The sequence below is a fragment of the Phymastichus coffea genome, unplaced genomic scaffold (genome assembly GCF_024137745.1).
Source record: "Phymastichus coffea isolate CEN01 unplaced genomic scaffold, Cenicafe_Pcof_1.1 PCOF00085, whole genome shotgun sequence".
Lineage (NCBI taxonomy): Eukaryota > Metazoa > Arthropoda > Insecta > Hymenoptera > Eulophidae > Phymastichus > Phymastichus coffea.
Genome location: NW_026706896.1, coordinates 967,993 through 995,901, shown reverse-complemented (window position 1 = coordinate 995,901; position 27,909 = coordinate 967,993). Strand labels below are relative to the sequence as shown.

General features: G+C 39.7%; 1 protein-coding gene across 1 annotated transcript; it reads left to right on the top strand.

Annotated features, from left to right (window-relative positions):
* The first annotated feature begins 3,993 nt into the window (after positions 1-3,993).
* LOC131668897 (trichohyalin-like) lies at positions 3,994-14,609 on the top strand. Its single transcript, XM_058943369.1, has 5 exons — positions 3,994-4,174; positions 6,407-6,728; positions 7,575-8,010; positions 11,640-11,859; positions 14,371-14,609. Exons 1-5 carry the CDS (start codon positions 3,994-3,996, stop codon positions 14,607-14,609), a joined length of 1,398 nt encoding a protein of 465 aa, XP_058799352.1.
* Positions 14,610-27,909: the final 13,300 nt, after the last annotated feature.

The window sequence follows — 27,909 nt, the reverse complement described above, 5'->3', positions numbered from 1 at the left end:
TCGAATCCGTTCTTATACCTATGGATTCTCTCTCTCTCTCTCCTTCTTAGTATTTAATGCTTATAACCCAGTTTCCAAGTCGATCAGGCTAACGTCATTAGATTGAGTGCTTGCATAGTTTTCAAATATTCCAACAAGCTGTACTGATTATTGCACTTACAATTAGTTAACCAACTTCAAGTAAATTTAATCTAAACTACTAATTTCTCTCAACCTCTTTTCGTCGAGGACTGTTAATTTATTAAATATACCAATGATGGAGGTTACGTCACTTTGAAGCAATTACTAATTTCATGTTATTCAGTTATCTAATTAACAAACTTACCAACAAGTTAGCGGAGAAATCTCGTATCAATAGAAGATTTATACCTACATTTGACAAATAGCTTCTTCTTCAAAGGAATCCATTCTGTATACTAATAAATTTTCCTTTGAAAAAATAGGTTAAATTTATACATCGGAAAATAGTTTTGTAGTAAATTTTTCTTCGGAATGTGTTTCAAATCTCTTGCAAAAAGATCAACTTTCAGTATTTCACGCATTGGACAATCCCTATACGAATTTCAAATCCGAGAGTAACTGTAGTAGAATCGTAAATTCAAACAAAAGCGAGAAGGTGAGAGAGAGGAAGGTACAGAAAGAGAACTGGTTTAATCATATATAGTGAGTCTATCGACGAGTCCGAGCCGCGGAAAGGCGAAGCAAACGCAAGCTCGCCTGCACAGCTGAAACCTCTACCATCTGTGTGAACGTTTGAATCGGCTCGAGATCCGCTTAGTGTTATCCTGAAAGCGTTTTCGCACTCGCAAAACTAGAGCTCACACAAACGCGCGCGTGCGGACACGTGAAAGGGAGAGCGAGTCTTTCGATTCTTTATACTTTTTTTTTAACACTGATACATATACGAGTACTGCACGCACATCGTCGTCGTAGTTGTCATGACGATGAAGACAAACAGATACGCATGTTGCCACTGTACAACATGAGCTTTCGACGTACAGTTCGCTGCCACCTTCCCCACGATAACTTTTCTTACTTGGTTGAAAAGGTTATAAAAGCACATTTAAATATTTAGCTTTATTTCATTTCTATTGCTCTTCTTATTTCACTCGTTTCTACTTTTTCTTTTTCTTTAAAAGTTGACTTTTATGAGAATGGTCAACTACGTGCTGGGAATTCGCTGGTACAATCTGATTTGGTGGTGTAATCCCGCTAGGTTTGTAAATAAATTTTTGTTTGCATGACAAGTAGTATGTTAAAATAACAGTATATAATTTTAATATAACATATTTGAATGTTGAACGGATTGGCATGGTGTAAGTCAGGTGAAAATAAAAGGAGAATTATTGGCACGAAACAGTTTTTTTATTTTAAAGTACTCTATACAGCTCGAGAAGCGGAGAGTAAGAGATATGCCGTATAGGGCATCGAGTACGCATCACACGACGCATGCGCTATCCAATTGAGCTCATATACACTCATATCATCAACGTTAAATATCAAATACCAAATTAATACAGCAGTTGACCTTTCAATCAGTTTTCATATTGGTCGCGCAGTCAACTATACAATGTGAATCATAATAAATTATCCATTTACACGAAATTGAATATGAGTATAGTTTTTATCAAGTTTGTTGAACCGTAGTAATTTCGATTTCGGAATGCAAATAAGCATCCAAGAAAGCTCATTAAAAACTCAACGTAATTTTCTTGGGGATATTAATTTCACGTCAGATTTTCACGTTGGGAGATAAAATAAAAAAGAAATATCCCGAGACAATTCTTACTGGGGAGCTAGCAAAAATGTTGAGCTTCGACTGAGCGCAGCGAGCCGATGATAAAGCGGATAGGAAAGGGGGTCGGTAGCTTTCTCTCTCTGTCTCTCTCCTACAGAGTCCATTACCAAGGACCGCGCACCACTTCCGGGAGGTAGCTTCCTTCTTCTTCATCTCTGCTCTTTAACGTCCGACACCTCGGCCAGTCTTCTTTTTTTACTCAGTTCATCTAAACCGCCGTTTCTTTTTACCGATGCTTTTTATCCAGCTGCTTTTGAATATGGAACTATGGATTGTCGATTAACGTTTTGCGAGGATTTCTTAATTTTAATTCATAAAGAAATGATGGATGATACGACAGTTGGTGTTATTTTTGGCCTGGCAGTACGATTAATACGCCTGCGTGACGATATTTTCATTTTTTGGTCGGCTAATGCTACGGACTTGGAATTAAAAAGTATGCTGACTGAATTTTTGGCGCATTTGCGTCGAATTACAGTTTTAATGTGCATCATTAAAGCTTAATTGCTTGAGTTTATATGGTGGATCCTTCTTTTCTCATCTCAAATACTTTCTCAGTTTTTTTTCCTGAAAATATTGTCAAACTATTACAACAAGTTTCAATAGATCTTTTTGAAAGAATAAATGTAGTGTACGAGATTCCATTGAAAAGGGCGCGTGCGATGGCGAATTCATCCTACGAAAAAGCATGCAAAATTTATAAGATACGTTCTTCTAATGGGTCTTACGTAACAGACATTTTCCTTTTTGACTGCATCCTCCACGGAGCGTAGTTACATATACGAGCTGTAGATTCACTCTTGAATAACCTCTCGACTGAAAGGAGTTACCCATCATACCCAGACACATTCGCCGTAGATGCGTGTGCATGATTTCACGAAAAATGTATCTGAGAATTTGATCTGAGCAAAAAGCACACTGTTGAAGCTTGCGCAATTGGCACGCCTCGCAGGAACAATACGCAGGTAGGAAAAGAAAGCACAGCGACAATCTGGCATTGTTGTCTGGCCTGTAATAAACGCTCGCTCGCAGTAAAAGTCGACTGTTGCTATCTATTTAAATGAGGATGGTATAGAGTCGGTGAGAGATCAGAAACTCTGCCTCGGAACTCGTCTTTAAGCCTTTAAGTATCCTCCTTCCGACTTCCGGATGAGTGTATATATAGCCGAAGCGTGTGTATATACTCGCAGAGCTGCGATGCCTTCGCAAAGGACTGGGATTAGCTCGAAGGCTAGAGCTTAATTTCTTGGGCCATCTCTTTCTCTCTCTTTTCCATCCTTCACACAGGTATACAACAGCAGCGAACCGCCCTCTTTCCTTCTATCTCGCTTGCAGTCGCCTCGCTCCTTATTTCTTATCGCTTCGAGTGCAATTTGCCTCGCCTCAGGGTTAATTATTGCTACGAAAATTAAGGGATTACATTATTCTTTGTTGAGGGGAGATTATCGTTTTTTGCCCTCTTTTGTTGCAGATGCGCGCAAGACCGTTCGGCTTTGTTGCTACAAATTGAGACTTACAGTCCGTGCTTTGTTATTTTCATCATCTGCGTTAATTAGAATAAAACTTATTCGCCATAATCCTTATGATTCGACTTACTTTCTGCCTTTTTTCAGTACTGATTAAAATCAACGTCGATAATTACAAATTTTCAATTTATTGCTGGATCTTTAAACTGGCATATTCGTATTACTTATGGATACAGCGTGAATCAATTATGCATAGGTCGGATATCATATCTACTCCTAACTATCTTTCATTATCGAATTATCTCGTCTTTGACAAATTCATTCTTGTATTATATGTACAATGCACGATTTACAACTGTAAATTATCACTAACCTCAATTTACATAAGTCAATAAACAATAGTTATTCTTTAAGAGAAACAGTTTACAATTAGTTTATAATTAGCCAGGCTCGTTTAATCAACATTCAACTGGGTTCATTGAATTTTCAACTGATCAAATGTGACTTGCCAACATAGATAAACATCCAAGGTCCAAAGCATCAAACCCGATTCCTCAGCACGTAGATCACTCATCGACATCAGAGCTAGAGAGAGGGACGACAAGTCGAGAGGGAAGCCGGTAAACAGACTAGCGTGCGAGCGGATCTTATCCGAGCGTCGGCCCTGGGGGAAGGAAGTTGCCAGAGTCCCGCTCGAGCTTTTCGCTACGATCGATGCGAGGGCGGAGAATGGACTGTAGCGGTGGTGGTGGCGACGGCGCGACGGCGCGCCGCCAGGACAACGACGACGAGCTACTGCCAGAACCTGACTGGATGAAGGAACAACGTCGTGTCGAGCTACTTAGTAAGGAGGAAAAGCTGCGCGATAAAAAACTCATTGCTGACACCATCAGGAGAAAAGTTGAACTTGGTACGTTTGCTTGTTCCTGAACGATATGTGGAGAAGTCTCACATTAAAAAAAGAATCGACACGACCTATTTTTCATACGTCTCTCTGGTTCTGACTGATTGACAATTTCTAGTGATATATGCGAGGGAAGTAGGTTATTGGAAATTGAAGTATGCCCCTGGAAAAAGTTATGCGACTCTGACGGTTATTTTTCCAGCGCCGCCATCGTCGCTGCCAGCAATTTCGAATACTGTTTGACATATTGGCAATTTGATGGCGTAATTGCTCAACCAAAATTATATGCGCATATATTAATCCTCATATTCATTGCTTGCTAAATCATTATTGAACCGATAATGAGACAAATCCAAATATTACGCTCTCCGTGTAAATTCTTTATTTTTATTCTTGAAAATAATCGACGTTGCATGCATGCATTTGAAAATGAACTGAATGTCAATCTTGATCTATTAACTCTAATCGTCTCTCTCAAATCAATAATAAAAATTATTTTAGAAATCAAATTGGAAGCTTCAATCCTTCGCAATCTCAATTTGTTTATCTATTAATCAAACGAATGTAATTTTATTGCTCTTAATTGATCAAATTCACGGTAGTGCGCGCCCTTAATGTCATTATGGTTATATGTACGGTCGAATGGATGCATAAGTCATTATTTTAAAATACGTGGAAAATAGTCATTGTTACTGTTATCACCGCAGTAAAGAGCGAGGCAGTCGAGGTCTTATCATTATGTATTCGCATTTCTTATTGCTTTCGGGTGCAGGAAAGTTTTACAGTGCGCGCCTTTATATTCGATGTGGTAACCAGCTCCTTCTTCCTAGTCTACGCTCTGTGTGATGTCATGAGCATAGCGATCGTTTGTTGGCATTGACTCCGAGACTGTATTCTACTCTTTTTGTGATCGAGTCAATGGTTTTTTTTACGTTTCAATTGAAAAAATCAATATTTTGTTATGCCGAACATTTTCAATGAATCAGGAAAGTGTAAAATGCTTATTATTACGTTCGTCGGTGAAAAACTCATTGAAACTCTTATCAGTCCTATGCACAAGGAAGCATCATAAAATATTGATTTATTTATTCACACTCGATTATGAAGTTTTTAGCTGCTGCTATTAGCATACTTGAAAGAAAAGCTCTTGAATTCTTAATTTGCCTCGAAAACGCGCCCTCCTTTCGCAAACTAGACAAGAAGAAGAAATGTCAGTGCGTCTTTTTCTCACATTTTATTTCAATTGCATCATCATCCGTCCTCGCGGAAACTTTCGTCTGCTTCGCCTTTCGGAGATAACATCGAATCTTGTACTCGAAGCTACGCGGTCAGAGGCAGACTTTGATGGTTGCGCATAAAGTTGGAAGTTGGCGTGTGTGCATGTCCTATAGCGTGCATTGCGTGTGCGAATTGCCGGTAGACCACCGCCCGTTGTAAGAGACGGAAGTAGCAGCAGCGCAGGGTTTCAACTCGCGCGCAACAATCGGATAACTGCCTGTGCTGATTTCCTCGGCAATAAACGGACATTGCTAACTTGGCCGAGCACACCGTGCGCAAAACACTCTTGGGCCAAAACTATTGTCTTGATTGTCGCGTCCTGGATACGTTGTAAACGAATACGAATAGCCTGCTTGTTACTTGTGACTGATTTCAGAACCTTTAGTAAACTCGAAAACTGACGCTTGTGAGAATCGATGTCTCCGCGCATCCTCGATTACTCATGGGAGACTTTGTTATGCACGCATCAATAATTGTCTGCTCTGCGAGATAGCAATGTGGTTGGACGCAACTTATTGATGTGCTCAGTAGATTCACGAATACGGTGAGGCGTGCTTTGAAACACCTAATGAGAATTTTCAAGCAAACATTCTGCAAATTTTCTGCAATTTAAAAATAAATCAGTAAAGGGGTGCTATCATAAATGCAGATATGTCCATTAAATAATCGCGCAAAATAATCGCTATTCATCAGTCAGGTTTATCTCTATCTAGGCCATATAATATGTATGAAAGTAACCGCAAGTCGCAATAATTTCCATCAAAAGGCCATATCCTTTGCTTGTGGAAGTTGCGTCTCGAGAAAGCTGATGTTGCCCTCGAGCATGAGGCGGATACACGCCCTTAATAGCAGTCGCCTTCTCGGCCCGTATATAATCCCATAAAGCGTCGTCTCGACAGCTTCACGCCCAGGCATTTACACACAAATAAGTTTTTAACGGGCCATAAAGCATCCGCGCAGGCATGGAGGCATACGAGCAGGACTTGGAGGAACGTAGAGACCGACTGCGCGAACTCTTGCTGCGCGAGGAAACTCAACTCATCCGTGAGCTTATTCAAAAAGCACGAGAGGCCGAGGAGCAGCGCACCAACGAGTTGATGGCCAGAATTGCCGAGCTCGAAAAGGACAAAGAGTGCGACGAAAAGATACTGCTGAGAGAGAAGCAGATGCAATTGTTTGAGCAAACTAGCCAGGCCATTCGAGAGGCCAGGGCTAGGGCTTGGACGGAGGATGCCAAGAAGGCTAATTTGGCTCAGATTGCTGAAGCTGAAGAACGCCGCAGGTAGATTTATTTTTTTCGCTATTTAAAATTGAAGCCTTCGTTCCATTGTTCCAAGCTTGCTTCAATTGACGGGCAAGCAAACCATTTTAAAATCCATATCGGCTATTATTATTTCGAGAGCTTTTTAATGAAGAGAGACATCTCCGCTAAACTTTTGATACTTCTCATTTCTCATGTTGTTTCACGAACTGCCATTGATGCTGCATTTTCAGAAAGCTCTTCATCCGGTTCAGTTATCATCGGCGTCTTTTCATTATTTTATTGAACAGCACCGACGATAACAATTTATCGAGTAAACTTTCAAAAGGCAACTCGCGTACGTTCTTGTTTGAAAGTTTCCTCGAAGCATATTTTGTGATTTGGTTTTTCTCAAGGCAATATGACTCCAGAGGATCTTTAAATGAAAAGTTGTTGGATTTAATAGTCCCGGTGCGATACATTAGCGTAATCTCGAAGTACTACGTCATCTTGAAAGTTGCTAGAAAGCTATAAAAAAAATGAACAGTGCGATTTTCACTGTCCCGGAGTGGAAAACAACGGCGTATGGGCGCTCGGTAAATATTATTATATAAAGCTATAGAAGCTGTCAGAGTGTTGGCGCAGAGTACAGCGGAGCATACGCTCGATAAATATTATTATACAAAGCTATAGAAGCTGTCAGAGTGTTTGAGCAGAGAGAATTACAAGTTAACTATCTCGGTCTGCGCGCGAGCCTTTGGTGGTCGTAACGTGTGCGCGAGGTCTGCACAACTTACCGCGAAAGTGAAGTCTTAGCAAAACCGCAAATCCATCAGGAAACTTGTTTCTGTCTGGTTGCTACTCTCTTACTATGCGGGGCATGCACAGGCGGGATCGCGAGTACGAAGCATTCTGGCACGAGCAGCTGCTGGAGCGTTGCGCCAGCGAGGAAACAGCCGAGGCGCGCACTGCCTCGAGGCGCGCCGAGTCGGAGCGTCGTCGAGTCGAGGTCCTGCGCCGACAAATGGAAGCCAAACGGCCGCCCATCAAAGAAGCAACGCAGCCCGACTACGGCACGGATGGGGCGTCTATTTTGCCGCGCGGCGCTGCGGAGGATCAAGCGAAGACGAAGCAGCGTCGACTGCGAGAGGACCTCGATCGCCAGCTGGCCGAGGAGAGGCAACGGGCCGAGGAGCTCCGCGCCCTCGAACGGATGAACAGCAGCCACGACGACAAAGGGCTACCGAGAGAGGAGGAGCCCCGACGCCACGCCGACAAGGAAGCCAGACGCGCGGAAGTCTTGGCTTTCATGCAGAGCATGCGGGTGAGTAAGAGCTGGATAGATGTGGCTGCTATATGTACGAGCGCGTGGCTGCTTCGTCGTTGTTGGACGACGACGACAACGACGATGCTCGTTAATTGAGTGGCCCCGGAGGCTGCCGTCGTGCTTCGAGAGCATCGCTATACCAGCAGCGCCACCCCCATTGATTGTGCCCTAGAGCTGCCCTACTGCTTGCTCTGGCTTACGAATTCCAGATGATTTACGAGCCGACAATTAACCGATTACCCACCGCCTACGTTCCATCTCCGGGCTCTATTCGGATTTTTGATCGTTATATATACCGCAACGACGAATAAAACATCGGTAACTCTAGTGTTCTTTCATTTGGTGAACAGGATGCTTGGTCGATTGCCGAATGCCCTTTGCAGGCATTTCCAACAATTATAATCGTGAAAGTGCAATAAAACATCGTCACAATGGGTGTCAGCGGTGCGAAAGGTCTGAATTTTTCGGAAGCGACGAATAGTCTGGGAATGCCACGTATGCGCGCTGAGTTCTTCCGTCGGCAGGAGTAGTAGAGAGGCTTTTATCGGGTAGCCCTCGACGGCGGCGTACGCGAAACGGAAATCAAACTGATTTCGAGCCGCGCGTCGACGAGAGGTGCTCTGGATGCGGAACGCTTAGATTTCACGCCGACGCTCGTCCTCTCCTCGCTTGCGCACACTTCTACATTCTCTTTTTCGCGCGCGTTCGTTGCCGGCAGCGGCTCTCCTTAGGCATTCGGAGAGTTTTTCGGCGCATCGTGTACACTTCGCGCGCTATGCGAATTTTTCACGGATAACGCTTTTAGGAGAGAAATATTTTATGCGGCTACACGCTATCTACAACTCTTCTCGCGAACCTTTCTCCTTTCTTCATAGCATTTCGTCGCGGCCCTTTAAATTTTTGCATTGCAATCGTTGCCGGAATTTTGATGTTTATTGCTGCGTTATTGCGCGTGGCGTGCATCGAACGTGCAGATTCCTTTTTTTTTTTCAATTTTTCTGCACCATATGCTTTCGGTAAATTGATCTTTTTATTGACGCTCTTTTTCTGTAAACCACGCGAGTTTGAAAAAAAGTTTTTTTATAATTTATTTCTAAGTGCTGCTCATTTCGAATGTTCTTTTGGAATAATTATTTGTGATTGATTGTGAAAGTTTACTCTAATTATTACTTTGAAAATCGTGATATAGAATCTATGAATTATTCATCATTTTTAATTATAATTATTTTTAATAATCACAAGCAATACAAAATCATTTTTTATTTTAACCGACAAGTAGTTAACGATCAATTGGATATAATACTCTCTATTCACTTCCAAAATTAATAATATGTGTAGAGGCAAATGGAAGTCCTATTAGGTTTTATTCTCAAATGTCAGAAAGCTTTTAAGCTTATTACGTCAAGAGTAGCAAAGGGCACTGTTTTTTGGCTCTCACTTTTTTGAGCTTCACAGTATCTACAAGATATTCTTCTCAAGCCATGTACTTATAATATTCATTGTATTATATAATAATTATGAATTTCATATCATAAGACCCAATTTACCTAAATAACGCTTATACATCTTTTTGTATAGAAATATTCATATTAACAATATTTCTTTGAACTAGATAAAAAAGATATTATTTCAAAGTAGTTTTACTATATAGATTTTCACTGTATGTTATCCTCCATTTGCGAGAGTATTTTTGGAAACCTTAAAATTTTTATTGAAATAGAAATATAATATTTATAAAAATAGGAACACTAGAATCTCAATCAGCAATATCAAAAAATTGATTATCAAAAAATTTCAAGTGATTTCAATCCTTCTTTCGAAAATACCACAGAATTAACTTAGGAAATAAAGAATAATTTCAAAATATAATATAAAATTCTAATACCTAGGAATCATTTTTAAAGAAGTCAATACTAATAATACTAATAAGCGCGATTGACCAAGTTGCTCATTTTTTCTGAATGTCTGACCAAATACTGACTTTGACTACATGAAAAGTGTATTTTCGCAAAGCTAACACAATTATTCGCCTACTCTAGAAAGTATTAGAACTAACGAAGATAGCATAGTTAATCACGGTAGAGCAGACACTAAACTAAAAACCATAACACTAGCAAATCTCGGAGAAGTATTATCAGGTGTCTTGGCGTACTTCTCTCAGTCAGACTCCTTGCCGCAGTAGACCATCCGGCGCTAAGCACTTCCTCGGTGCAGCGAGTTACACGCGCGCGTGCATAAGTCAGTCGTCTAGTGCTGCTTCCTCTTAATTAATCTCCCGAAAATGACTCTCTCTCTCTCCCTCTCTCTCTCTCTCCTGGTTATATAGCAAGGCGTCGACATCTCGCAATCAGCGTGCGCGCATTGTTCATCGGCGAAGGCAGGAAGCGCATACACACAACTAGGCGATGCGCACCTCGGCGATCGAGCGAGGATGCTCTCATGCGCGCGTTGGCGTCTGCTTCGGATTACACCGCTCGCTCGCTCCCGCGGATGCGAATATGTACATATATATAGCTCTAGCACACAGGCGCTCGGCTAAATGCGCATTGGTCTTTGCATGCACCGCTGCTAATCTGACTTGGAGCGCGTTTTCCATTATGAGCTTCTATCTCTCTGTGCTGTGCTGCTTTGTCTGGTTTTTGATTTTTAGATGTTATCACTTCTGCTAAATAGACAGTAAAGAATGATTTCAAATTGTAGTGCGGTTACACTTGTGCGTACGGTTCATTTGTCAGTTATTTCAGCGTTTACTTTTGATGATTTGTGACCAAATAATAGTCAGCAGTCATTGCTGTAACTGTTCGCTCAGGCGAGAAAGATAAATTTACGAGATTTAAACGCTGGTACTAGGCATACGCGTTGTTAACGTTTGCGTAAACTTCCCGTGCAAATTGTATACTAACAGCTTCGGTGATATTTTCATTTGCACGGCTTCCAAAGCAACCAGAATGTAATCTAGTTCGAAGTGCGTAGCTACTGTAATATCTCAAAGCTATATTAATGCAACTTACAGAGCCTCGCCCGTGCACAACTGAACTATAAATTTTGACAAAGCATCTCTCTCTCTCTCTCTCTCTCTCTCTCTCTCCCTCGCATACGCTCACTGTGTGTACGCGCACTTCCAGCGTTCTATGCCATCCCCCCTCCCCTCGTTGAGCCTACCGGTGCTACCATAAACTAATAACCGAAACGTTGATGATGTGTGTAGCATGAAATATTGCAGCTGCTAGTATTAGAAGTCATAAAATGCTCACCTATCCCTCCTTCTGCCTGATTTTCCTATTGCACTAAGTAAAGTAACCCAAATATGGTCAGATGTGCATTGCACTCTTCTTACATCAAATAAACAACTTTGAATATTTGTAAAAAATTGATAATGTACATTTGAATCTCGTGAAATGCTTATTTGCGAGACGAATTGATTAATTTATTTATTTATATATATATATTTTTTTTGAATGCTAAAGTGTCGTAATAAACTATAATTATCAAGCGCAACATCCTTTATGAAAAATAAATCCCGAGCAATAAAGCCTTACGCCTCGCGAATACTTAGAGCTAAAGCCTCCCACTACTCGCACGCATGAAGGCGCATAAACGCGGTAAACATTTTGGCATTTTGACAGGAATTTCGGGAAGCGGTGGCGCGTCGCGAGTCAGAGGCCGACAAGTGCGTGCGTCGCTTGGCCGCTGACGCCGAGGCGAAACGGCGTGAAGAGCGGCTACGCATCAAAGAAGAGAGAATCCGCTCAGGTCGCGAGCTACGGCTCGCTTGGGACCGCCAACTCGAGGAGAAACGCCAGCAGCAGCAACACCAACAGCAGCTCGACCAAGATAATTGCGAGCGTAAGCTTCACTCACTCTCCCTCTCTCTATCTGCCTCTACGCGCATGCCTCCGCAGACAAAGTGAATTACTTTAATTATTTTAGAGCGGCCAAGTTTCACTTATATAACGAATAGTTACCAGAAGTGCTGCGTGGTGCTGCACGAGCTTTTCGGTGATGCGCGGGTTAGGCTTACGAATCATTTACGTGGCAATTTGTTTAGCTACGTTAAACTCACTGCTATTTATTTAAATTTGTATTCATTGAATTATTTCATTTAAAGTAATTGACAACGCTATGATTCATTTGTTTGTTTTATGTAATATTTCTGTTCATGTCTGAATTATAACGTCGTGAACCTGTCTGACATGATACTGACTTTTATCACTAATTCTACAACTTACGAAAATGCAGCAATACGCATATCACGTGATCATAATGCAATGTACATCGTTATTAATTATTTCGATTTTAGAAGATGCAATGCCTAAAGATTGGAGATATATATGTAAAACAAACTAATGACTTCATAAAATATTAACTACGGCAACATAATAATAATAAATTAACCTATCATAAGAAAAATAATAAGTTGGTAACATTAAGATTGGTTGATTCTAAATAAGGTCGCGAAATTTCGAATTTTCGTATATTTTCAAATATTTATATTATATATCTAATAGTAATTATAGGGATTTATATACAGCAGTGAATTCAATTGATGAATAATTAATACGAATAAAGAGCTGTAAGAATGAAATATGCCATTGATAAATCGCTTTAAGAAAATAACAGGTTATGTGTTGAAATTATCCTAAAATTATTAGTACAACTGGATAATTTGATTACCAACGTATTGATCTGTGATATTGAAATTAATATTGTCATCTTAAAATTTGATTGGAAGAAAAAGTCCATTACGTAGATAATGAAGGAAAATAAATTTTTTATTTTCCTAGATTGCAAAGTAAGAGATATTGCGAGCAACGGAAACTAAATATCAGAATATCAAGTGTCACAGCCGCGACACCAAGACGAGTAGGCCTGCGAGAAGCGCCCGACACTATGTATAGTAAAATGGCTTTCTGCGCTCTCGTGAAAAATTTTTTATATTTCTTTTCACTTTCCTGCATTAATCGCTGGTAGCTTTCTTCATAATTTTGAAAGACTATGCTACCATTATTGTTCTAAAAAAACAATCTTTGCAACTTTACTGGTTGTGATTTACAAGTTGCAAATATTCTAATATTATCTTATTGGATTATCGCGCTTTTACTCGCGTAAAAATTTGTAAGGAAGCCATTTGAGACGCAACACGTTATATCTTAAACCCATTAAATTTAAAGAATATTTACTGATATTTTCAACTAGGTTATAAAAAAGTGCATGTTATTAAATGTATTGCTAATGCTAATATAAGACTGTGACCTTAAGAAACCATTATTATTGAGTAAGGTTTAGTATTATATAATAGTATAATAACTTAATACGCTTTATCAATCGCAGATTTACTGAATATTTTGGATAATTTTTCCGATTCATCTTGAAATAGATTAAAGTTCATCGTTATTTGTGTGAAATAATGGGTACAAATTTTTTTCGTGAATGAATATCAATAGACGTAGCATAGTTCAAATAGCATGATTTATTTTTACGTATATATTATTAGAACCTCAGATTTACCATGTAAAAAGTTCAATTAATCTAATAAATAAAAAAATATATATAAAGAAGAGCGCGCTAAGCACGCTAAATGACGCTAGTGTAAATAAAGAATGAGAATCGGGTATATTCATAATTTGCTGTTAGCCAGACAAAAAGAAAATGAATGTTAATGCCGAGATTTCTCCGGGAATAAGTTATTACGCGATTAGTACCGAGAACGCAGGATAGCCACATAACGTAGGCTAACGCTCTCCTTGGTGACAGAGAGATGGGTCGGTGTTTATTTATATATAGTCGTAAGGTACGTTTATGTGTGGTCCTCTGTTTTTACAAATTGCGGGCTAAGTCAGTCAATTCCAAAAAGGCTTACACGTGCAGCACCTAAAGCAAGTGATGACATTTTCCGCACCCTCGTTCTCTTTTTTTAGAGTTTTATCGCTTATCTAGAACTCTGTATTTTTTTTGCTTCGTGTCGATAAACGTCATAGTAACACGAGCGCACACGCGAGACAACACGAGCAAAGTAAATACAGAGACGACGAGCTGTTGGCGATCGCATGTGCGCGTGACGTTGTTTCGAGTTTGATCGTATCGAGAGAATTCCAAAAGTTTTTTCAGTCAGTCGCGAGTGTGCTTGTCGCTTGCTGGACAACGCCATCAGCAAGGTCCGATAAAAGTAGCAGACGAGCTCGCGTTATCGCCAACTTGATAGAGAAACGGAGTTTCTTCTGCAGGGTCGCACAGAAAAAAAGATGCATTGATATGATAATGGCAGATTGAAATGTATTTTCATTGGAAGCCGTCGATCCAGTCGTGATTTCTTTTTTCTTTTTGCATTAAGTTAAAACTTTCCTTTTCTCCTTGTAGCCCTCGAAAAATTCCAGCAAGAGGTGAAGGAGAAGCGCGCACGTCGTCATCGAGCAGCCATAGAATACGGTCGCGAATTGCTGGCCCAGCAAAACTTGTGGCAAGAAAGTCGTGCCCGCGAGCAACGCGTATTGGATGAGTACTATGAGCTGCAGAGGACCGAGCGTGAACGTGAGGAGCAAAGACTCGCGCGCGAATTGGCTTTTGGCTCTAGACTCAGGATTTCTGGATTCCCTTAAGATTGCAAATCAAGTCTACGACCCTAAGGTACATCGTATTATAAAATAGAATTTCCGTTAGATTTATTAAGCGATTGGAATGAATTTTAGTATTTCAAGCGCATCTCAAACATTTGTAAGCCTTGAGCATACGAAAGGATCTGGAAAGTGTGAATAAAGCAATAATTTGAAAATTAGCTTCTATCTCGTAGCGATCAAATGAACCCCAAAATCCCACCCAAGATCCCTCGCGCTTCCCCCCCTTTTACTTATATACTATATAAGTATAGGAGTGGGTATAAAGCAAGCCAGCTGAAAATTCAGCTCGCATCCCCATAGACGTCAAGGAATTCATCGCGTGTCCGATGCTCGCTCGTGCGCGCGTCTCTTGCTATCCTCTTCTCTTGTTTTGTAAGCGTCCGAACGCACAGACTGAGGGGGATAAAGAGAAAGAGAGAGAGAGAGAGAGAGAGAGAGAGAGAGAGAGAGAGAGAGAGAAGACTCTTTGACGATCGACTCTCCCTTTTGCCCGGTCAGCTGGAAATCTCTATATCTCTCGCGTTGCGCCTGCGGCGGCACGCTACTGTGCGTGAAGAATTCAGCCGCAATTAGATCCCAGAGCTGAAACGCCATTTTTTCTTTTTTTTTCATCGTCTGACCCCCCTTCGGGCAACTTACGCTCGATCTACTTTTCTTCTTATTATGTATTTGCATTGATATAAGGATTTTCTTTTTGCTGCAATCGAATATCCATCAGTAATTATTGCGTTATTTTTATTTTCAAAAGAACTTTCCATGGCATTCCAACAGATTCAAACACTATTTTCAGTAAAAGAAACTTTGTACTTTCCAGAAATACTTCGTTCTTTCGCAATCGCTCGTAACGTAATAAAATAAAAAAAAAATTTTAATCTCTTACGTTGGAAGTTCTTCAATGAAGCGGGCATTTCTTTCATTTTCAAAGTTAAAGTATTTTCCAGTAATTTAACATCACAAGTATTCTAGACAAGTTGTAAACTACGAATCATAAAAATTGTTGAGCGGAATTCAGTGCCAAAAATTATTTAGCGCAAGTTTGAAAAGTTCTTAAGAAGATGAACTCTTGCAAAGTCGTACACAGATAAAAACTGTATCAAACGTCCCAGTATAACTGAAAAACATTTCGTTAAATATCGGCAAATCTCTTAATTTTTACACTCGTTTATGTACGTCCCAAGTAAAAGAAAAGAGACATCCACTTTTAATTATGAATTCTTTGGTTAGACAAGTAAAAAAATAACAAATTTATTACTAGTTAACTGCTATCTTCTCAAAAAATTTTTTATTTTTATGTTTTGCAACACCACTAATAACGGAACATTAAAATTTTAATAAAAAAAGAACATTCAACTGTAAAATGTTAATGGGCTTGCATAAAACTTGATGAGATGCAACTTGATAAAGAAATAATGTGACTGAAGGTATACAAAAACAAGGGGTGGCTTTATTACATTCGTGCCTTGCGCCGTAGAATAACTTCATTTATTATTAAGGTAGGACAAAGGGGAAACGATTTCAAATAACAAGAAAAAATGTCGTAACCAGGAAAGTGTTATTTCAACGAATTGTTTATAAAACCAAATATTACAAAGCGAACGAAAGCCAACGAAATACAATTAAAATCGAACTGTTAGACAGTTAATTAAAATAGCGTGAATAAAAGTAATTAACCGTGAGGAAAAAAAAAGGAGAATCGCAGTGGGTCTTTTTTTTCTTCCTTTCTTGTCCTTCAGCGTCTTCGTCGGAAAGAAATCTAATTGACAACAAATTTACAAGGACTCACAATTACCGGTATAAAAGGCGACAATGTTTTCTCATTACTTCAGTCAACAGTACGCGAGGGGCTTAGCGTATTCCACCTCTTAAAACTTGGTTCCTGTTCGAGAAGAAAAAAAAGAGTAAGACAGAGAGAAAGAGCGAGAGAGAGGAGAGAGAGAGAGAAGACCCGCGAAGCCAAGATCAGCCATTGAAAGAGGTTAAACCCCTCCCACTTTGTTTGATACTTTGAGCTTTAACAGTGTACGTAAAATCCGTAGTTTTAATTAAAGTCTCGGATTGCGTCGAGTATTTATTTCAGATAGAGAAAAAGTCTTACAGTGTAAGCTATGCTTTCTACAATGTTTTTATCCTTACCTCGTACTCTAACATTGAGATAATATTTTTATGAATAAAAATTCCTATGGAATAATAAAATCTTTTTTTCCATCAAGCCTTTCCAAGTAAATTTTATTTTACAAACATGATCTGTGACGTTCAATGGACTTGCTCAATAACGCTCCTTCAATTCAGTTTCCTCGATGGAATAAAAGAGAAACGTACAAATTAATTAACCTATAAAAGATTCATGCACGATATCGTTCGAAGGGAAATTTCGGTAGCTTTTATTAAAAACTTTTTTTATTGGTATTGAACGGAATTTCACGTTCGAAAAAACAGACAGATCGATAAAGAAAAACCCAAGTCCAATATTAAAAAACTTGGGTTACCTACCTATATCCTTCAATAAATACTTTCAGTGTATATATATATATATATATATATATATATATATATATATATATATATATATATATATATATATATATATATATATATGTAATATCGTTTGCCGAGCGCAAGTCTCACTCTGGGTAAAACTTTGTCGGAAGGCAACACGTGGACTGGGCTCCGTAATTAATTTCGGCTTTCTTGAATATCGGGGTCGTGTTCTCTCTTCTCTCCCTCTCTCTTGCGCGCAGCAGCCGCCGCCGCCGTCGCCACGATATTGGGTTTCCGCGAAGGGTGGATAGACTCGCGTTCGCTAAGTAGAACAGCGAAGGTTGGAGGTGAGAGGCAAAGGGCGATCGCCCGCAGCGTCGCCCCAGGTACAGTCTGAGAATAATGCAAAATTAATTTCCTGCCGTTGCCGCGATCTCTTTTTCAACGACCTAGACGCGACGATGTTCGCCTTTCCATTCTCTCTCTCTCTCTCTCTCTCTCTCTCTCTCTCTCTCTCTCTCTCTCTGCAGATCCACTCTGCACTCGAAGCGTAAGAGAGGCACATACATGTACGTGTATATTGAGCGTAACGCGTCTGCTTTCGCTATACACACATATGAGTTTCGATTTCCAGATTATTTACTATGAGTTTGCATTTCTCTCTCACCCTGTGCAGAGTGCATTGGCATGAACAAGTTGTTTTGTTTTTATTCTACAATATATAGAATAATGAAGCTTGAATCGATTGCTTTTCTTGATATTGGCTTTCGATTGACTGCTAGAGAGAGAGAGAGAGAGAGAGAGAGAGAGAGAGAGATGATGCTCGGCTCTCTCGTTGCTCGACTTACATACTCAATGCTATTCCAAAAGCCGTATGAAATGTAAACGTTATTGGAGACGCACTGCTGCTACTGCAAGCTCCTGAAGTAATTTACTTCTTTTACCGTTCTTATCTTGCGCCGCTATGGAGAAATGTTAATAACTGTAGTTTCGTCGAGAGCTTGAAATTTTAACCAAATATTTTTGCGCCAAGAGCTCTCACGTGCATACACTGACGAAGAAACCGAGTGGTTTTCCATTACGCATGGAAAAAGCATCCAGTGTTTGTTCAAGTGCAGTTTTTTCTTCATTTCTCAATGACTCTCGTTATAGTGACTCTCATTATAGACCTGCAAATGGTTAAGCGTGTTTTCATACCCTCGAGCATTTTCTTCTGATATTTCTCTGCCAACGATTTCACGATTTCTCAGTATATTTCGTTTATTACGGAGGAAATAAACAATGATGGACGTATTTATAAATAGCAACGCGGAATCGCACTTACAAACGGATCAAAGTATGGCAGTTGGAAGGCCGAGCAGCAGTAGCAGCAGCAGTAGCAAGAAGGAAGTCTAAAGAAAGAAAGCAAAGCACAGTTTGCCTCCTTTTGCTCTCGCGATCGCGAGATCGAGAGCCCGTGCGAGCTTTTCAGCGCCACTTGTCACGCCTTAAGAAATGAAGATTGATAGCCTCGTAAAGGCTTTCTCTTTCACTTTGTTTGGTATTATAGTCTCGTATACGTCAATGTTGCTCGGAGTCATTCTATAGCGAGCGCTGCTCATACCACTGTGTGTGCGAGGCTAGCAACTCTAGCAGTCATAAAATAGCTCTGCACGTCGCGCCGTTTGATGCGATATGTCCGTGTATTCTTTGTTGCTACACGCGAGTATACTTTTATATTGCTATAAGAGTTTTTCATCTGTCAATTAAGGCCATTTTTTCTCTGTACGCGAATTGAGATTTGCTGTTACAGCGAATTAAGTACGTTAATTTGTTTTCTAGAATTACTCACGTGAGGCGCATTAAAACGCCGAGGCAATGTGTCAGTCAATATATATCCCTAACGCTTCTTAAATAAAGCTTATTTTTTGCGAGCCATACATTGCACTCTGTGTGTTAGAGTGATTCAAGAAATATCAGACAATTACTAGTACCCAACACAGTTTTAGATTAAGATTAACGAGGGCAAAACAATGAAACGTAGTTGGATACAAATTATGTATAGAAGAGAGCGAAACAATAGGCAAGAGAAGAAAAACAGTTTTCCCTAACAATCGTAAAAATGATAAACATTGCATGTCTCTTTAATCCGTACAAAAGACACTCGAGTCGTTCCAGCATTACGCAAACAAGACAATCATGTCTCGAGAGGCAAGGTAAGAAAAAAATGTACATATACATGTATATCTACGCACATATAAGACGAGCAGTAGAGCGAGCACGTCATCTCAGTCGTCGGAGCGAGTTTCCTCGATTTTTCTCAGCAGCGGGTGTGACGTCTTCGCGCGAGCGTATAATAACTTAACAACTGTGCGTTGACAGTGCAATTTTTAAAGGCACGATATGCAGCAGTCCGCCTCCATGAATCGAGGATGAGCCCTTTTTTTCCTTCTCTGCGAGCGGAAAAATTGAATTTCCGAGAGCAACCCGCTTGAACATATCTCATGCGCACATTGTGTGTAGTTGAGGAGAAAAACAATGAGCGAGAGACAGAGCGTATCAGCGAATTTTTCCTCCCCTCCCCCACTTCACCCTCAGGCCTACACATATGTGGGTCGGAACAATAAAAGTAACGTATTCCCCCTGTATCATTGGACAGAGAGAGAGAGAAAGAAAAATCCGTGCGCGGAACGTGTATGCGCGGACGCCTCAGGGATATATCGACAATAAAAATGCGCGTGCCGCCGAGGCTGTATATGACAAAAGCTGCGAAACAGCCGGAAGAGTAAAGACGCGCGCTTGCGTGTTGTGTCTCGTTTTACCAATTTTCGCGTGTTTCCCCTTGCAGTCTTATATCCTTCCCTATTTTATTCAATCACATGGCGCTTTTTCTTTGAAGACGAAACCGTTCGTGGATTTTTCAATTACTTGCGTCAGAACTTTTCTTCTCTCTCTCTCTCTCTCTCTCTCTCTCTCTTTCTCTCTAATTTTTTATTTGAAATATATACGCATTTGCGTAGCTGTTTGGGCCATTAGTGCTGTTTGGAATATTTTTGTTTGAAATACGAGCTTTTAGCTTTCGTCAATCCATTAAGGTCTATATCAAATTTCGTTGTAAACAAAACATTTCTACGTGACAATCTGTCATTATCAATAACTTTTATTTATTTTTATTTATCTTCCAAGCAACTACTTCAAAATAACGAAAAACACACGAGAATCTAAATAATTTCCTTACAGACGGGAAAAAGAATAAAATCGCTGACTTCTCGGAAAAAGATCGTTTATTTCCAAATAAGATCCCCCATTCGATCTCAGTGAAAGTTTATCGAAAGAGAAAAGCGAGCTTGCGGCATGAATTTTTTACTAGCCGTCTGCCGCCGCCGCCACCATCGTCGTCGTCGTCGCGACATTTAGCTACATCTATACGGCGGCAAATAACTCTCTCTCTCTCTCTCTCTCTCTCTCTCCACTTTCCGCTCAAGCCATCAATCCGAGAGCCCCGGACTTTTTTTCTTTCTTCCCTTTCGTGGAAAAGTTTGAGGCGCGGCGGCCGCGCTTTACGTCACTTCCCATATAAACTGTTTCATGCGAATGGGTATCTCACAGAAGACGAACAAAAGCACAACCGAATTTTCATAGTTGTGTTTTCGTTGGCTCCCCGACAGCCACAAAAAAGTAAAAAAAAATCAAACCGAGGCGATCGATGGTTATGGCGGAATTATTCCGTGGCTAGTAACAAATCGACGCGACCGCCGACTGTTGAGATAATTCGAAGATAAATCCGCTGCTTAGCCGAAACCCTATTGCGAGATCGCTGGCGTGGCTTTGGGCGCTGTTGTTTGGTCGATTGTGGTGCGCGCAATTTTCGGAGCCTGATGTCGCTGCTGCCTGCCGGGCAAGCTAGGATAAAAGTTGCCGGGGCGAAAATTGGCGAGGGCTTCTTTTAATCAAGCCCTAGCTAATTTTAACTTTGCTCGCGCCGCCTCGCTCGCGCGCAAAAGAGATATGGCGCGCGTTGTTGAGACTGCACTTCGCGGATTCCGAGGAGAGAGAACGAACTTTGTTGAAGTGAAGCGGAAAAGAGTAACGTGCCCCACTGAAAGATGAAAATTAGAAAGTTTAGCGTGATGAGAGGGTCACGTAAATTTTAATGAGGGAGCGGATTGGTAATCTCAGTAATATTGAATGAAAGATGGCTTTGAATGCGTATATTTTTCCTGGTTTTTTATTGAAAGTGCTTTTGATAATCATTTCCCATCGTATATTCGAAATTGAAATTTATAGTAGGCCAGTATATATAGAGCAGGGAAAGACAGAGGGATGGGAAAGCATTGAAAGCGTGGATGAGTAATAATCCTCTGCAAGATGAAAGATTAATGCTTCTTTAACGCTCTGCTTTTCCGAATAGTCTACCCAAATCAGTCATACCGCACCGATCTTTTTGTAGAATTATTGAATAGCTCGGAGGAAGTTCGAATTTATTTTAAAAAACAATGGCCGATTCATTCAGTGCTCCATTCATATATAACACCGCGATTAATCTGTGCGTTGCATTCGAGATACACGCTCGTGCTAATGGTTCATTATCCAGCCGTTATTTTTTTTTCTTTTTCAACGGAAGACCAACGAGGTTCGTTAATTTTTCAATTCATTGATAAGAAAACGTATTGCGACGAACAATATTTTATTTCATATTTTACAATGAACGAACAAGTGAGTAACTACGCGAAACAAGCATTTTCAATGATGTTAGTTTAGCCAACAGTCCTTTTGAAAACTACACGAAATACCCACGACGAGGATTTTGTATGTCTATGTACATACGGATAAACCGCGCCTCCAAATAGCTGGAAAGCCAACGAATGCTCAAATATTTTCACGAAGCTCCCTCTCTCTCTCTCTCTCTCTCTCTCTCTCTCTCTCAACGCGCTGGCAAGCGAACCGAGGATTCGTCATCGAGCATGTAGGCCATCCTCAACAGGTACCGGCATAAACGAGCGTACAACTCTTTCCAAAAGCTTAATCGGACCAGAAGCACATAAATACCAGCACACAACACTCTTTTCCGAGCGTTCGCATCGCTTGCTTTCTGCAAGCTTGCGTCGTGTTTAATTTAGTACGTGCACTCAAGAGATACAGTGAGAGAGAGAGAGAGAGAGAGAGAGAGAGAGAAAGAGTAACACTTGGCTCGACCACTCGTCGACGAATTAACATGCAGCTAACAACCTCAAAATCTAAGCACCCACGCGCGCGCACACCCACACATGTGTGTTGACGCGGCGACCACAGCTGCGCACATGCGAAAATCGCACCGCTAAGCATCACGCGAACGACGAGACTTCGAGCTATCTCAGCCCTGCCAAAGTGCTGCGTCGTCTACTCGTCCTGTTTCCCATTTAGATTCCTTGTACTTTTACGGAGCATTCAGCTCTAACTTTTGTACTGATTAAGACGTGAGAACTCTTGTAACTATAGTTATACGTCAAATTTTTCTCGTTTTGTTTGTTACATTTATTATCAAATATATCTTCGTCATGATAATAAATAAAAGCAAAGGAAAACGGAAACATTAAATCTATAATTTAGTTCTCACGAATAATATGTGGTGTAATGTCAGAAAAAAATCAAATGATAATATTAATAAAACAATCATCGAAAGTTTATGGACTCATCAAAGTATATAAAACAGATAATCTAATTAGTATTATTTTAGCTGCAATTAACTCTTCAACTTACTGGTTATCTAAATATTTAGTAAAATTTAAAATATCTAAGCTTCCTACACACAACCAAATAATATTAAAAATAGTTTAGATTTTTTAAACAAAAAATTGATTCATATAAAGCGGCCCTCTAAAATTTACATTAGTAAATTTTGATATTGTGAGTTTACTATTATACGAGAATCTCTAATACTATGTGAAATAAGACATATTTTTAACTACTAAAGAATTTTATAATCCAATTAATTTTCTGTTGAATTCTGCGTACTTTGTTTTCAATGAAAAAATTTATAAGCAAATATTTTATTCAGCCAAAACAAATATCTTTGAAATAAAATATCTAGTTAGTAAATATTACTATCAAAAAATTTAGTATCAAGAGTAGTATCAAGAGATAATTCAATACAAACAAATTAAAACAATGTTAAAAATATTTTATTGGTGAATATATCTCTTGATCCATGTTATCAGGTTAAAGGTCATGATTATTAAGTCATAATCGTTCATTCGGTGTTACTACTTTCAGTATTACACTCAAAAACACATGTATTATATATATATATATATTTTTTGTATCAGTTTTATAATACATTAGCATTTTATTCTCGTTGCCATCTTTTCGTTGAGCGTTAATATTACAAAATTTTAATGGTAAATAAGACGTATTCGTTACATTAAACTATTTTCAGCCTGAAGAGAAAGTCGAAAAATGACGTTTTTTAAAACGGCTGAAACTATTGCAATGTTATAAATAAAAATAATGAATGTCGATGCAAGATCAATGGAAAATGAATGGTGTTCAGAAGTTCTGTGGATATAACGAGATTTGAGTATTATATCTTTATTCGCTATGTACACAAAATACAGCAAACCGTCGCGTTGGACGGTGAAATCGAGAATGACTTTGTCTAAGCATCGGAGACCGCAAAACTAGCGTTACCGCTAAAAAACCTCTTTTGGATTCCTAGAAATTATTCTACCAAAATCCCACCAAATATCTGCGGTTCAATCCGAGTTCCTAATTCCATAGATGATATTTCCGAACTGTACTGTCTGCTCGATCAGTGGTACTTAAATTCTACCATAGTTGACTCACTTGACTGCTAATGAGCATTTTATCAACTTTGTTTGACTGACACTGATCGAGCAGACGACACAGTTTAAAAATATTGTCAATGAAACTGGGAACTTGGATTGAAACGCAGATATTTGGTGAAATAATTTTTATGGACCTGAAAGAAATTTTTAAGCGGGAACGCTACGTAGAGCGCGCAAGCATCATGTTCGAACAAATAGATTAATGAAACGTCAGTATCAATTATTTATCAATAAATTTCCAAATGTTTGACAGGTTTATTTAATTAATATGAACTAGAAAGAAACTTACAGCAGTCGTGTAGCTCGAGGGTCTGAAAATATATTAATGAGCGTTGGCAAACAAAAATGATGTAACGCTTCCAAAAGCAAAAGTTACCATGCGAAAGTCATTAGTGAAGACTGATGAAAAACATCATTGAAAGCTGAGAATGCGGTTGGGAAAGTTTATCGATGAACTTGAAACGTGCTCAAGAGGAACTAGAGGCCCGTTAGCAAATATGGATAAATGAACCGATTTAATTGCAAGATAGCTTCAGCTTGCCAAGCGAAAGCATTCGATAAGTGTTGAAGTCTGAACGTCTGACAGAGCTTTGACGAAAATTATACGAACTATGTATGTCAAATGCAGTGCGGCACGGCACGACGACCAAACGGAAATAAAATCTACCAAGCGCGAAAATGAGCTCGCCTCGTTTTACATATACAAGAATAATATGACTGCCGTGCCGTGCGACGTGCGGTAAACGCGTTATTTCGTGCTTGTCAACCTCAGCCGGCAAAACCAATGCATTCTCAAGAGGAGAGTTAGCTCTACTGAAATTTCAGCCTCGTTATTTATTCATGAAACCGGATTAACTTTTTGCAGGCGCGGGTGCGAGGTCGAAAAAAAAAAAAAAAAATACAACAAAGCTTCCATCCTCCACTTCTTCGCAGTAGTCGACACCAGCTGCGCACGAGCGGCAAATTTGATTTGCATACACGCGTGTTTTCTTTGAATTTTCACCGCACCGCAGCAAACTCCAAAAGTTTTTCGCGCGCGCTGCATCGCGCTCGTTCGAAGATTAACGAGGCCGATGTTTTTTGCTGGCCGCTATATCGTCTGCGCGCCCGGACTTAGATAAGATTATACGGGACGTATATATAAATGCTTCTCGTTTTCTCTTGCATCGTGATATCAATCTGCAAACAAGTTTCCTCAGTTAGCCATCTTACGGACTGTAGCAGAGCCTAGAATTAGCTTATTAATTGACAGACGATTGTTGCGATTACTTTCGCGACTAAAGCTTTGTCAGAAGAGTATTAATTTTGAGCTGTTTTTTTTCAAATTGTAACAGCGTCGACCCTAAAAAGCCGATTTCTTTCACGTTATTACCAATTAGCGAGAGAGAGAAAGCCAATGATGTAGATACCCTGATGATAGTGAGGCTTCTCCAGAACTTTTTGCCTGCTGGATAGAGGTAGCGGTGGACAATAGCAACTGGAGAGTAACGAGAGCACCTCTCGTTGATGTCGACTGCACTCTCATTTTTCGCTTGCACATCCAAAACCAAAGAACGAGAGAAGACCCGGAGCACCTTTCGAGAGCCTTTTGATTCTTCCCCACAGCAAGCATTCGTCAAAAAGATCGACGACTCACTAATTGCTCTCTTCCTTCTCGTCCCCATCACTCTGCCCTAATCGGCGGCATGAGATACCGACAAACTTGGCAAATTATCACGCACCTAGCCTAACCATCTAATCGGCGTTTCTCTTTCTCTCTCCCTCCCCTGATTTTCTGCTTGACTGCTGCAAAACGAAGCATGCATCAGACATATGCCTAGCACATGTGCCTGATGCTAGCCGCGAGTGTTCGCCTAGTAGAGAGGGGAGAGAGCTACACGGTGCAGGCCCTGACTACGTAGGCTACATCGTCGCAAGATGAAAACTATATTCAAGGCACAAATTATTTATGATCATGATATCAATCCGTTTTTTCATCAAAACAAAGACAGCACTTTAGGCATAATACAGAATGATATTTGAAATTTTCCCTTCGTACTACATTGCATTTTCCCATTCGAAGATGGGATACATTGTATGCTTGGTGGAATATTGGTAGCTGATGTAATCATGACCCAACAGATATCAGACAATACAGAGCCCTTTTACGCTCGGAGCGTCAATTTATTAATAAATGTATAGGCAACTGCGAAGGCGATATTTATTAATTCTCATATCATATTTAGTAATTTATATGCGACAATGGCATAAAAAAGAATGGAATAAAAGATCTAGTATGAATTGAGAGTGAAGCGAAAAATGATGTTTGTACGAAAATTGAAAAGTACCTTATGAAATAAATATTTCCATTCTATCGTAGCTTCGAAGAAGTCTTCGGTTATACTTAAAACTTAGTTTTTGAAGACAAAATTGGAAGAAAATAAATATTGATTGGCAGTAAGTAATAATCTGTAGTTTTCATTAACGTTGGCAAAGGAAATCTAGTTACGCAACTCTCATCTGTCGTACACTTTCCTTCAGAGTAAAGAAAGCAGATACAGTGCATTGGATTTTCAATTGATCCATTTGAAACCAATATAAAATGTAAATCCAACGACTGGCGTACCCTTTTTTATAGGTTTGGAGTGTAACAACTCTTTAATAAAAATAACCATTTCAGCAGGGCACGGAATGTAATTCCTTAGAAATTGACAACATTAAAAGCTAATGATCCGAGTGCAAACTCGGAAAGAAGGAAGCGATATTGCCGGACGCGTGAGACAATGACGATTTTTCACTAGGAGCGTGAGTCTTCTTTGAGAATTTACGTTTCGTGTAATGCAGGAAATAGCGGCAATAATTTAAAGGCGTTGCGAGCTAATAAATGTAAGAACGGAAGAATCAATTCCATTTTCCACGGCGCTACTTTTTCTCTTGCGGCAGTGCTGGTAGCATTCGTGACTTATCGAAACTGTCCCACGACACTGCTACCAATCTCCCGCTGATTCGTCATTTCTCCTTCTCCATTTTTCTCATCGCGAACGAACCAACTCCCTTCCTCACAATACAGCTCATTTCATGCTCCAATACTATCTTGTCAAGGGAAAAATTTGCATTTTTACGAGCTGTTGTCCAATATATTTATATCGACTAGTTGAATGATTGTACAGATAACTGAATGGAAATTGAGAATTACAGGTACTTTATCTTGCAGAAATTTTCATTTCAAGTGTTTCAGGTAATCGAATTCGTCAAGATTATTAAATTCTCAAGATGAATTTAGCGATAGTAATCATCGTTGTGTGATTTTAATAAGAAATTATGTTGCTAATACTTTTTAAAATTCTCCATCGTTCTACCTCGAATTTCAGCTTCTTTTGTTTGAATACTTCATAGAAAAGTACAACGTGCAAGTCAAATAGCTAACGCTATTTGCTCAACAAACTACCTTGGAGAAATTCCCCGAGTAAAATTTAAAGTTAGTTTGCACTTTCCTTTGTTATGTATTCAATAGAAAATCTTAAATGGCGGTGTCTTATCCCTGTAGTCTTATCTCGGAGATGTCTGTTAACGGATAAAGTTGCCGGGCATTTCCTATAAAATAATATGAGCATTTCTTAGAACGCTTTTAGACATCATAATTTTTTGCATGACAGTACAGACAAATTTATCCACGATGATCTCCTCACCCTTCGTAGTATTTCAGTCCAACGGCATCAAAGTTAAACTTGGTCATTCGTCAACAAAATTACGGTTTACGCTGATACCATCAAGCAAACCCTCATCCCCGGTTGCTCAAGAGAGTTAAATGTATTCCCACACAACGAGCGATTAACCTTGTCAAGACGAGCATATCCAGCTGATTTGTCAAAATCACGGACATAATAAAATAATCTGGAGGCGGTGTGTAACTCTATAGCCGAAAGCTCTCGCTCCCCCTGGTAATTTTTTTTCTTCTTACTCTTTTGACGAGATGCGACGGCGCATCGGCGGCGACAAAAGCGTTACATCACGCAGAAAGA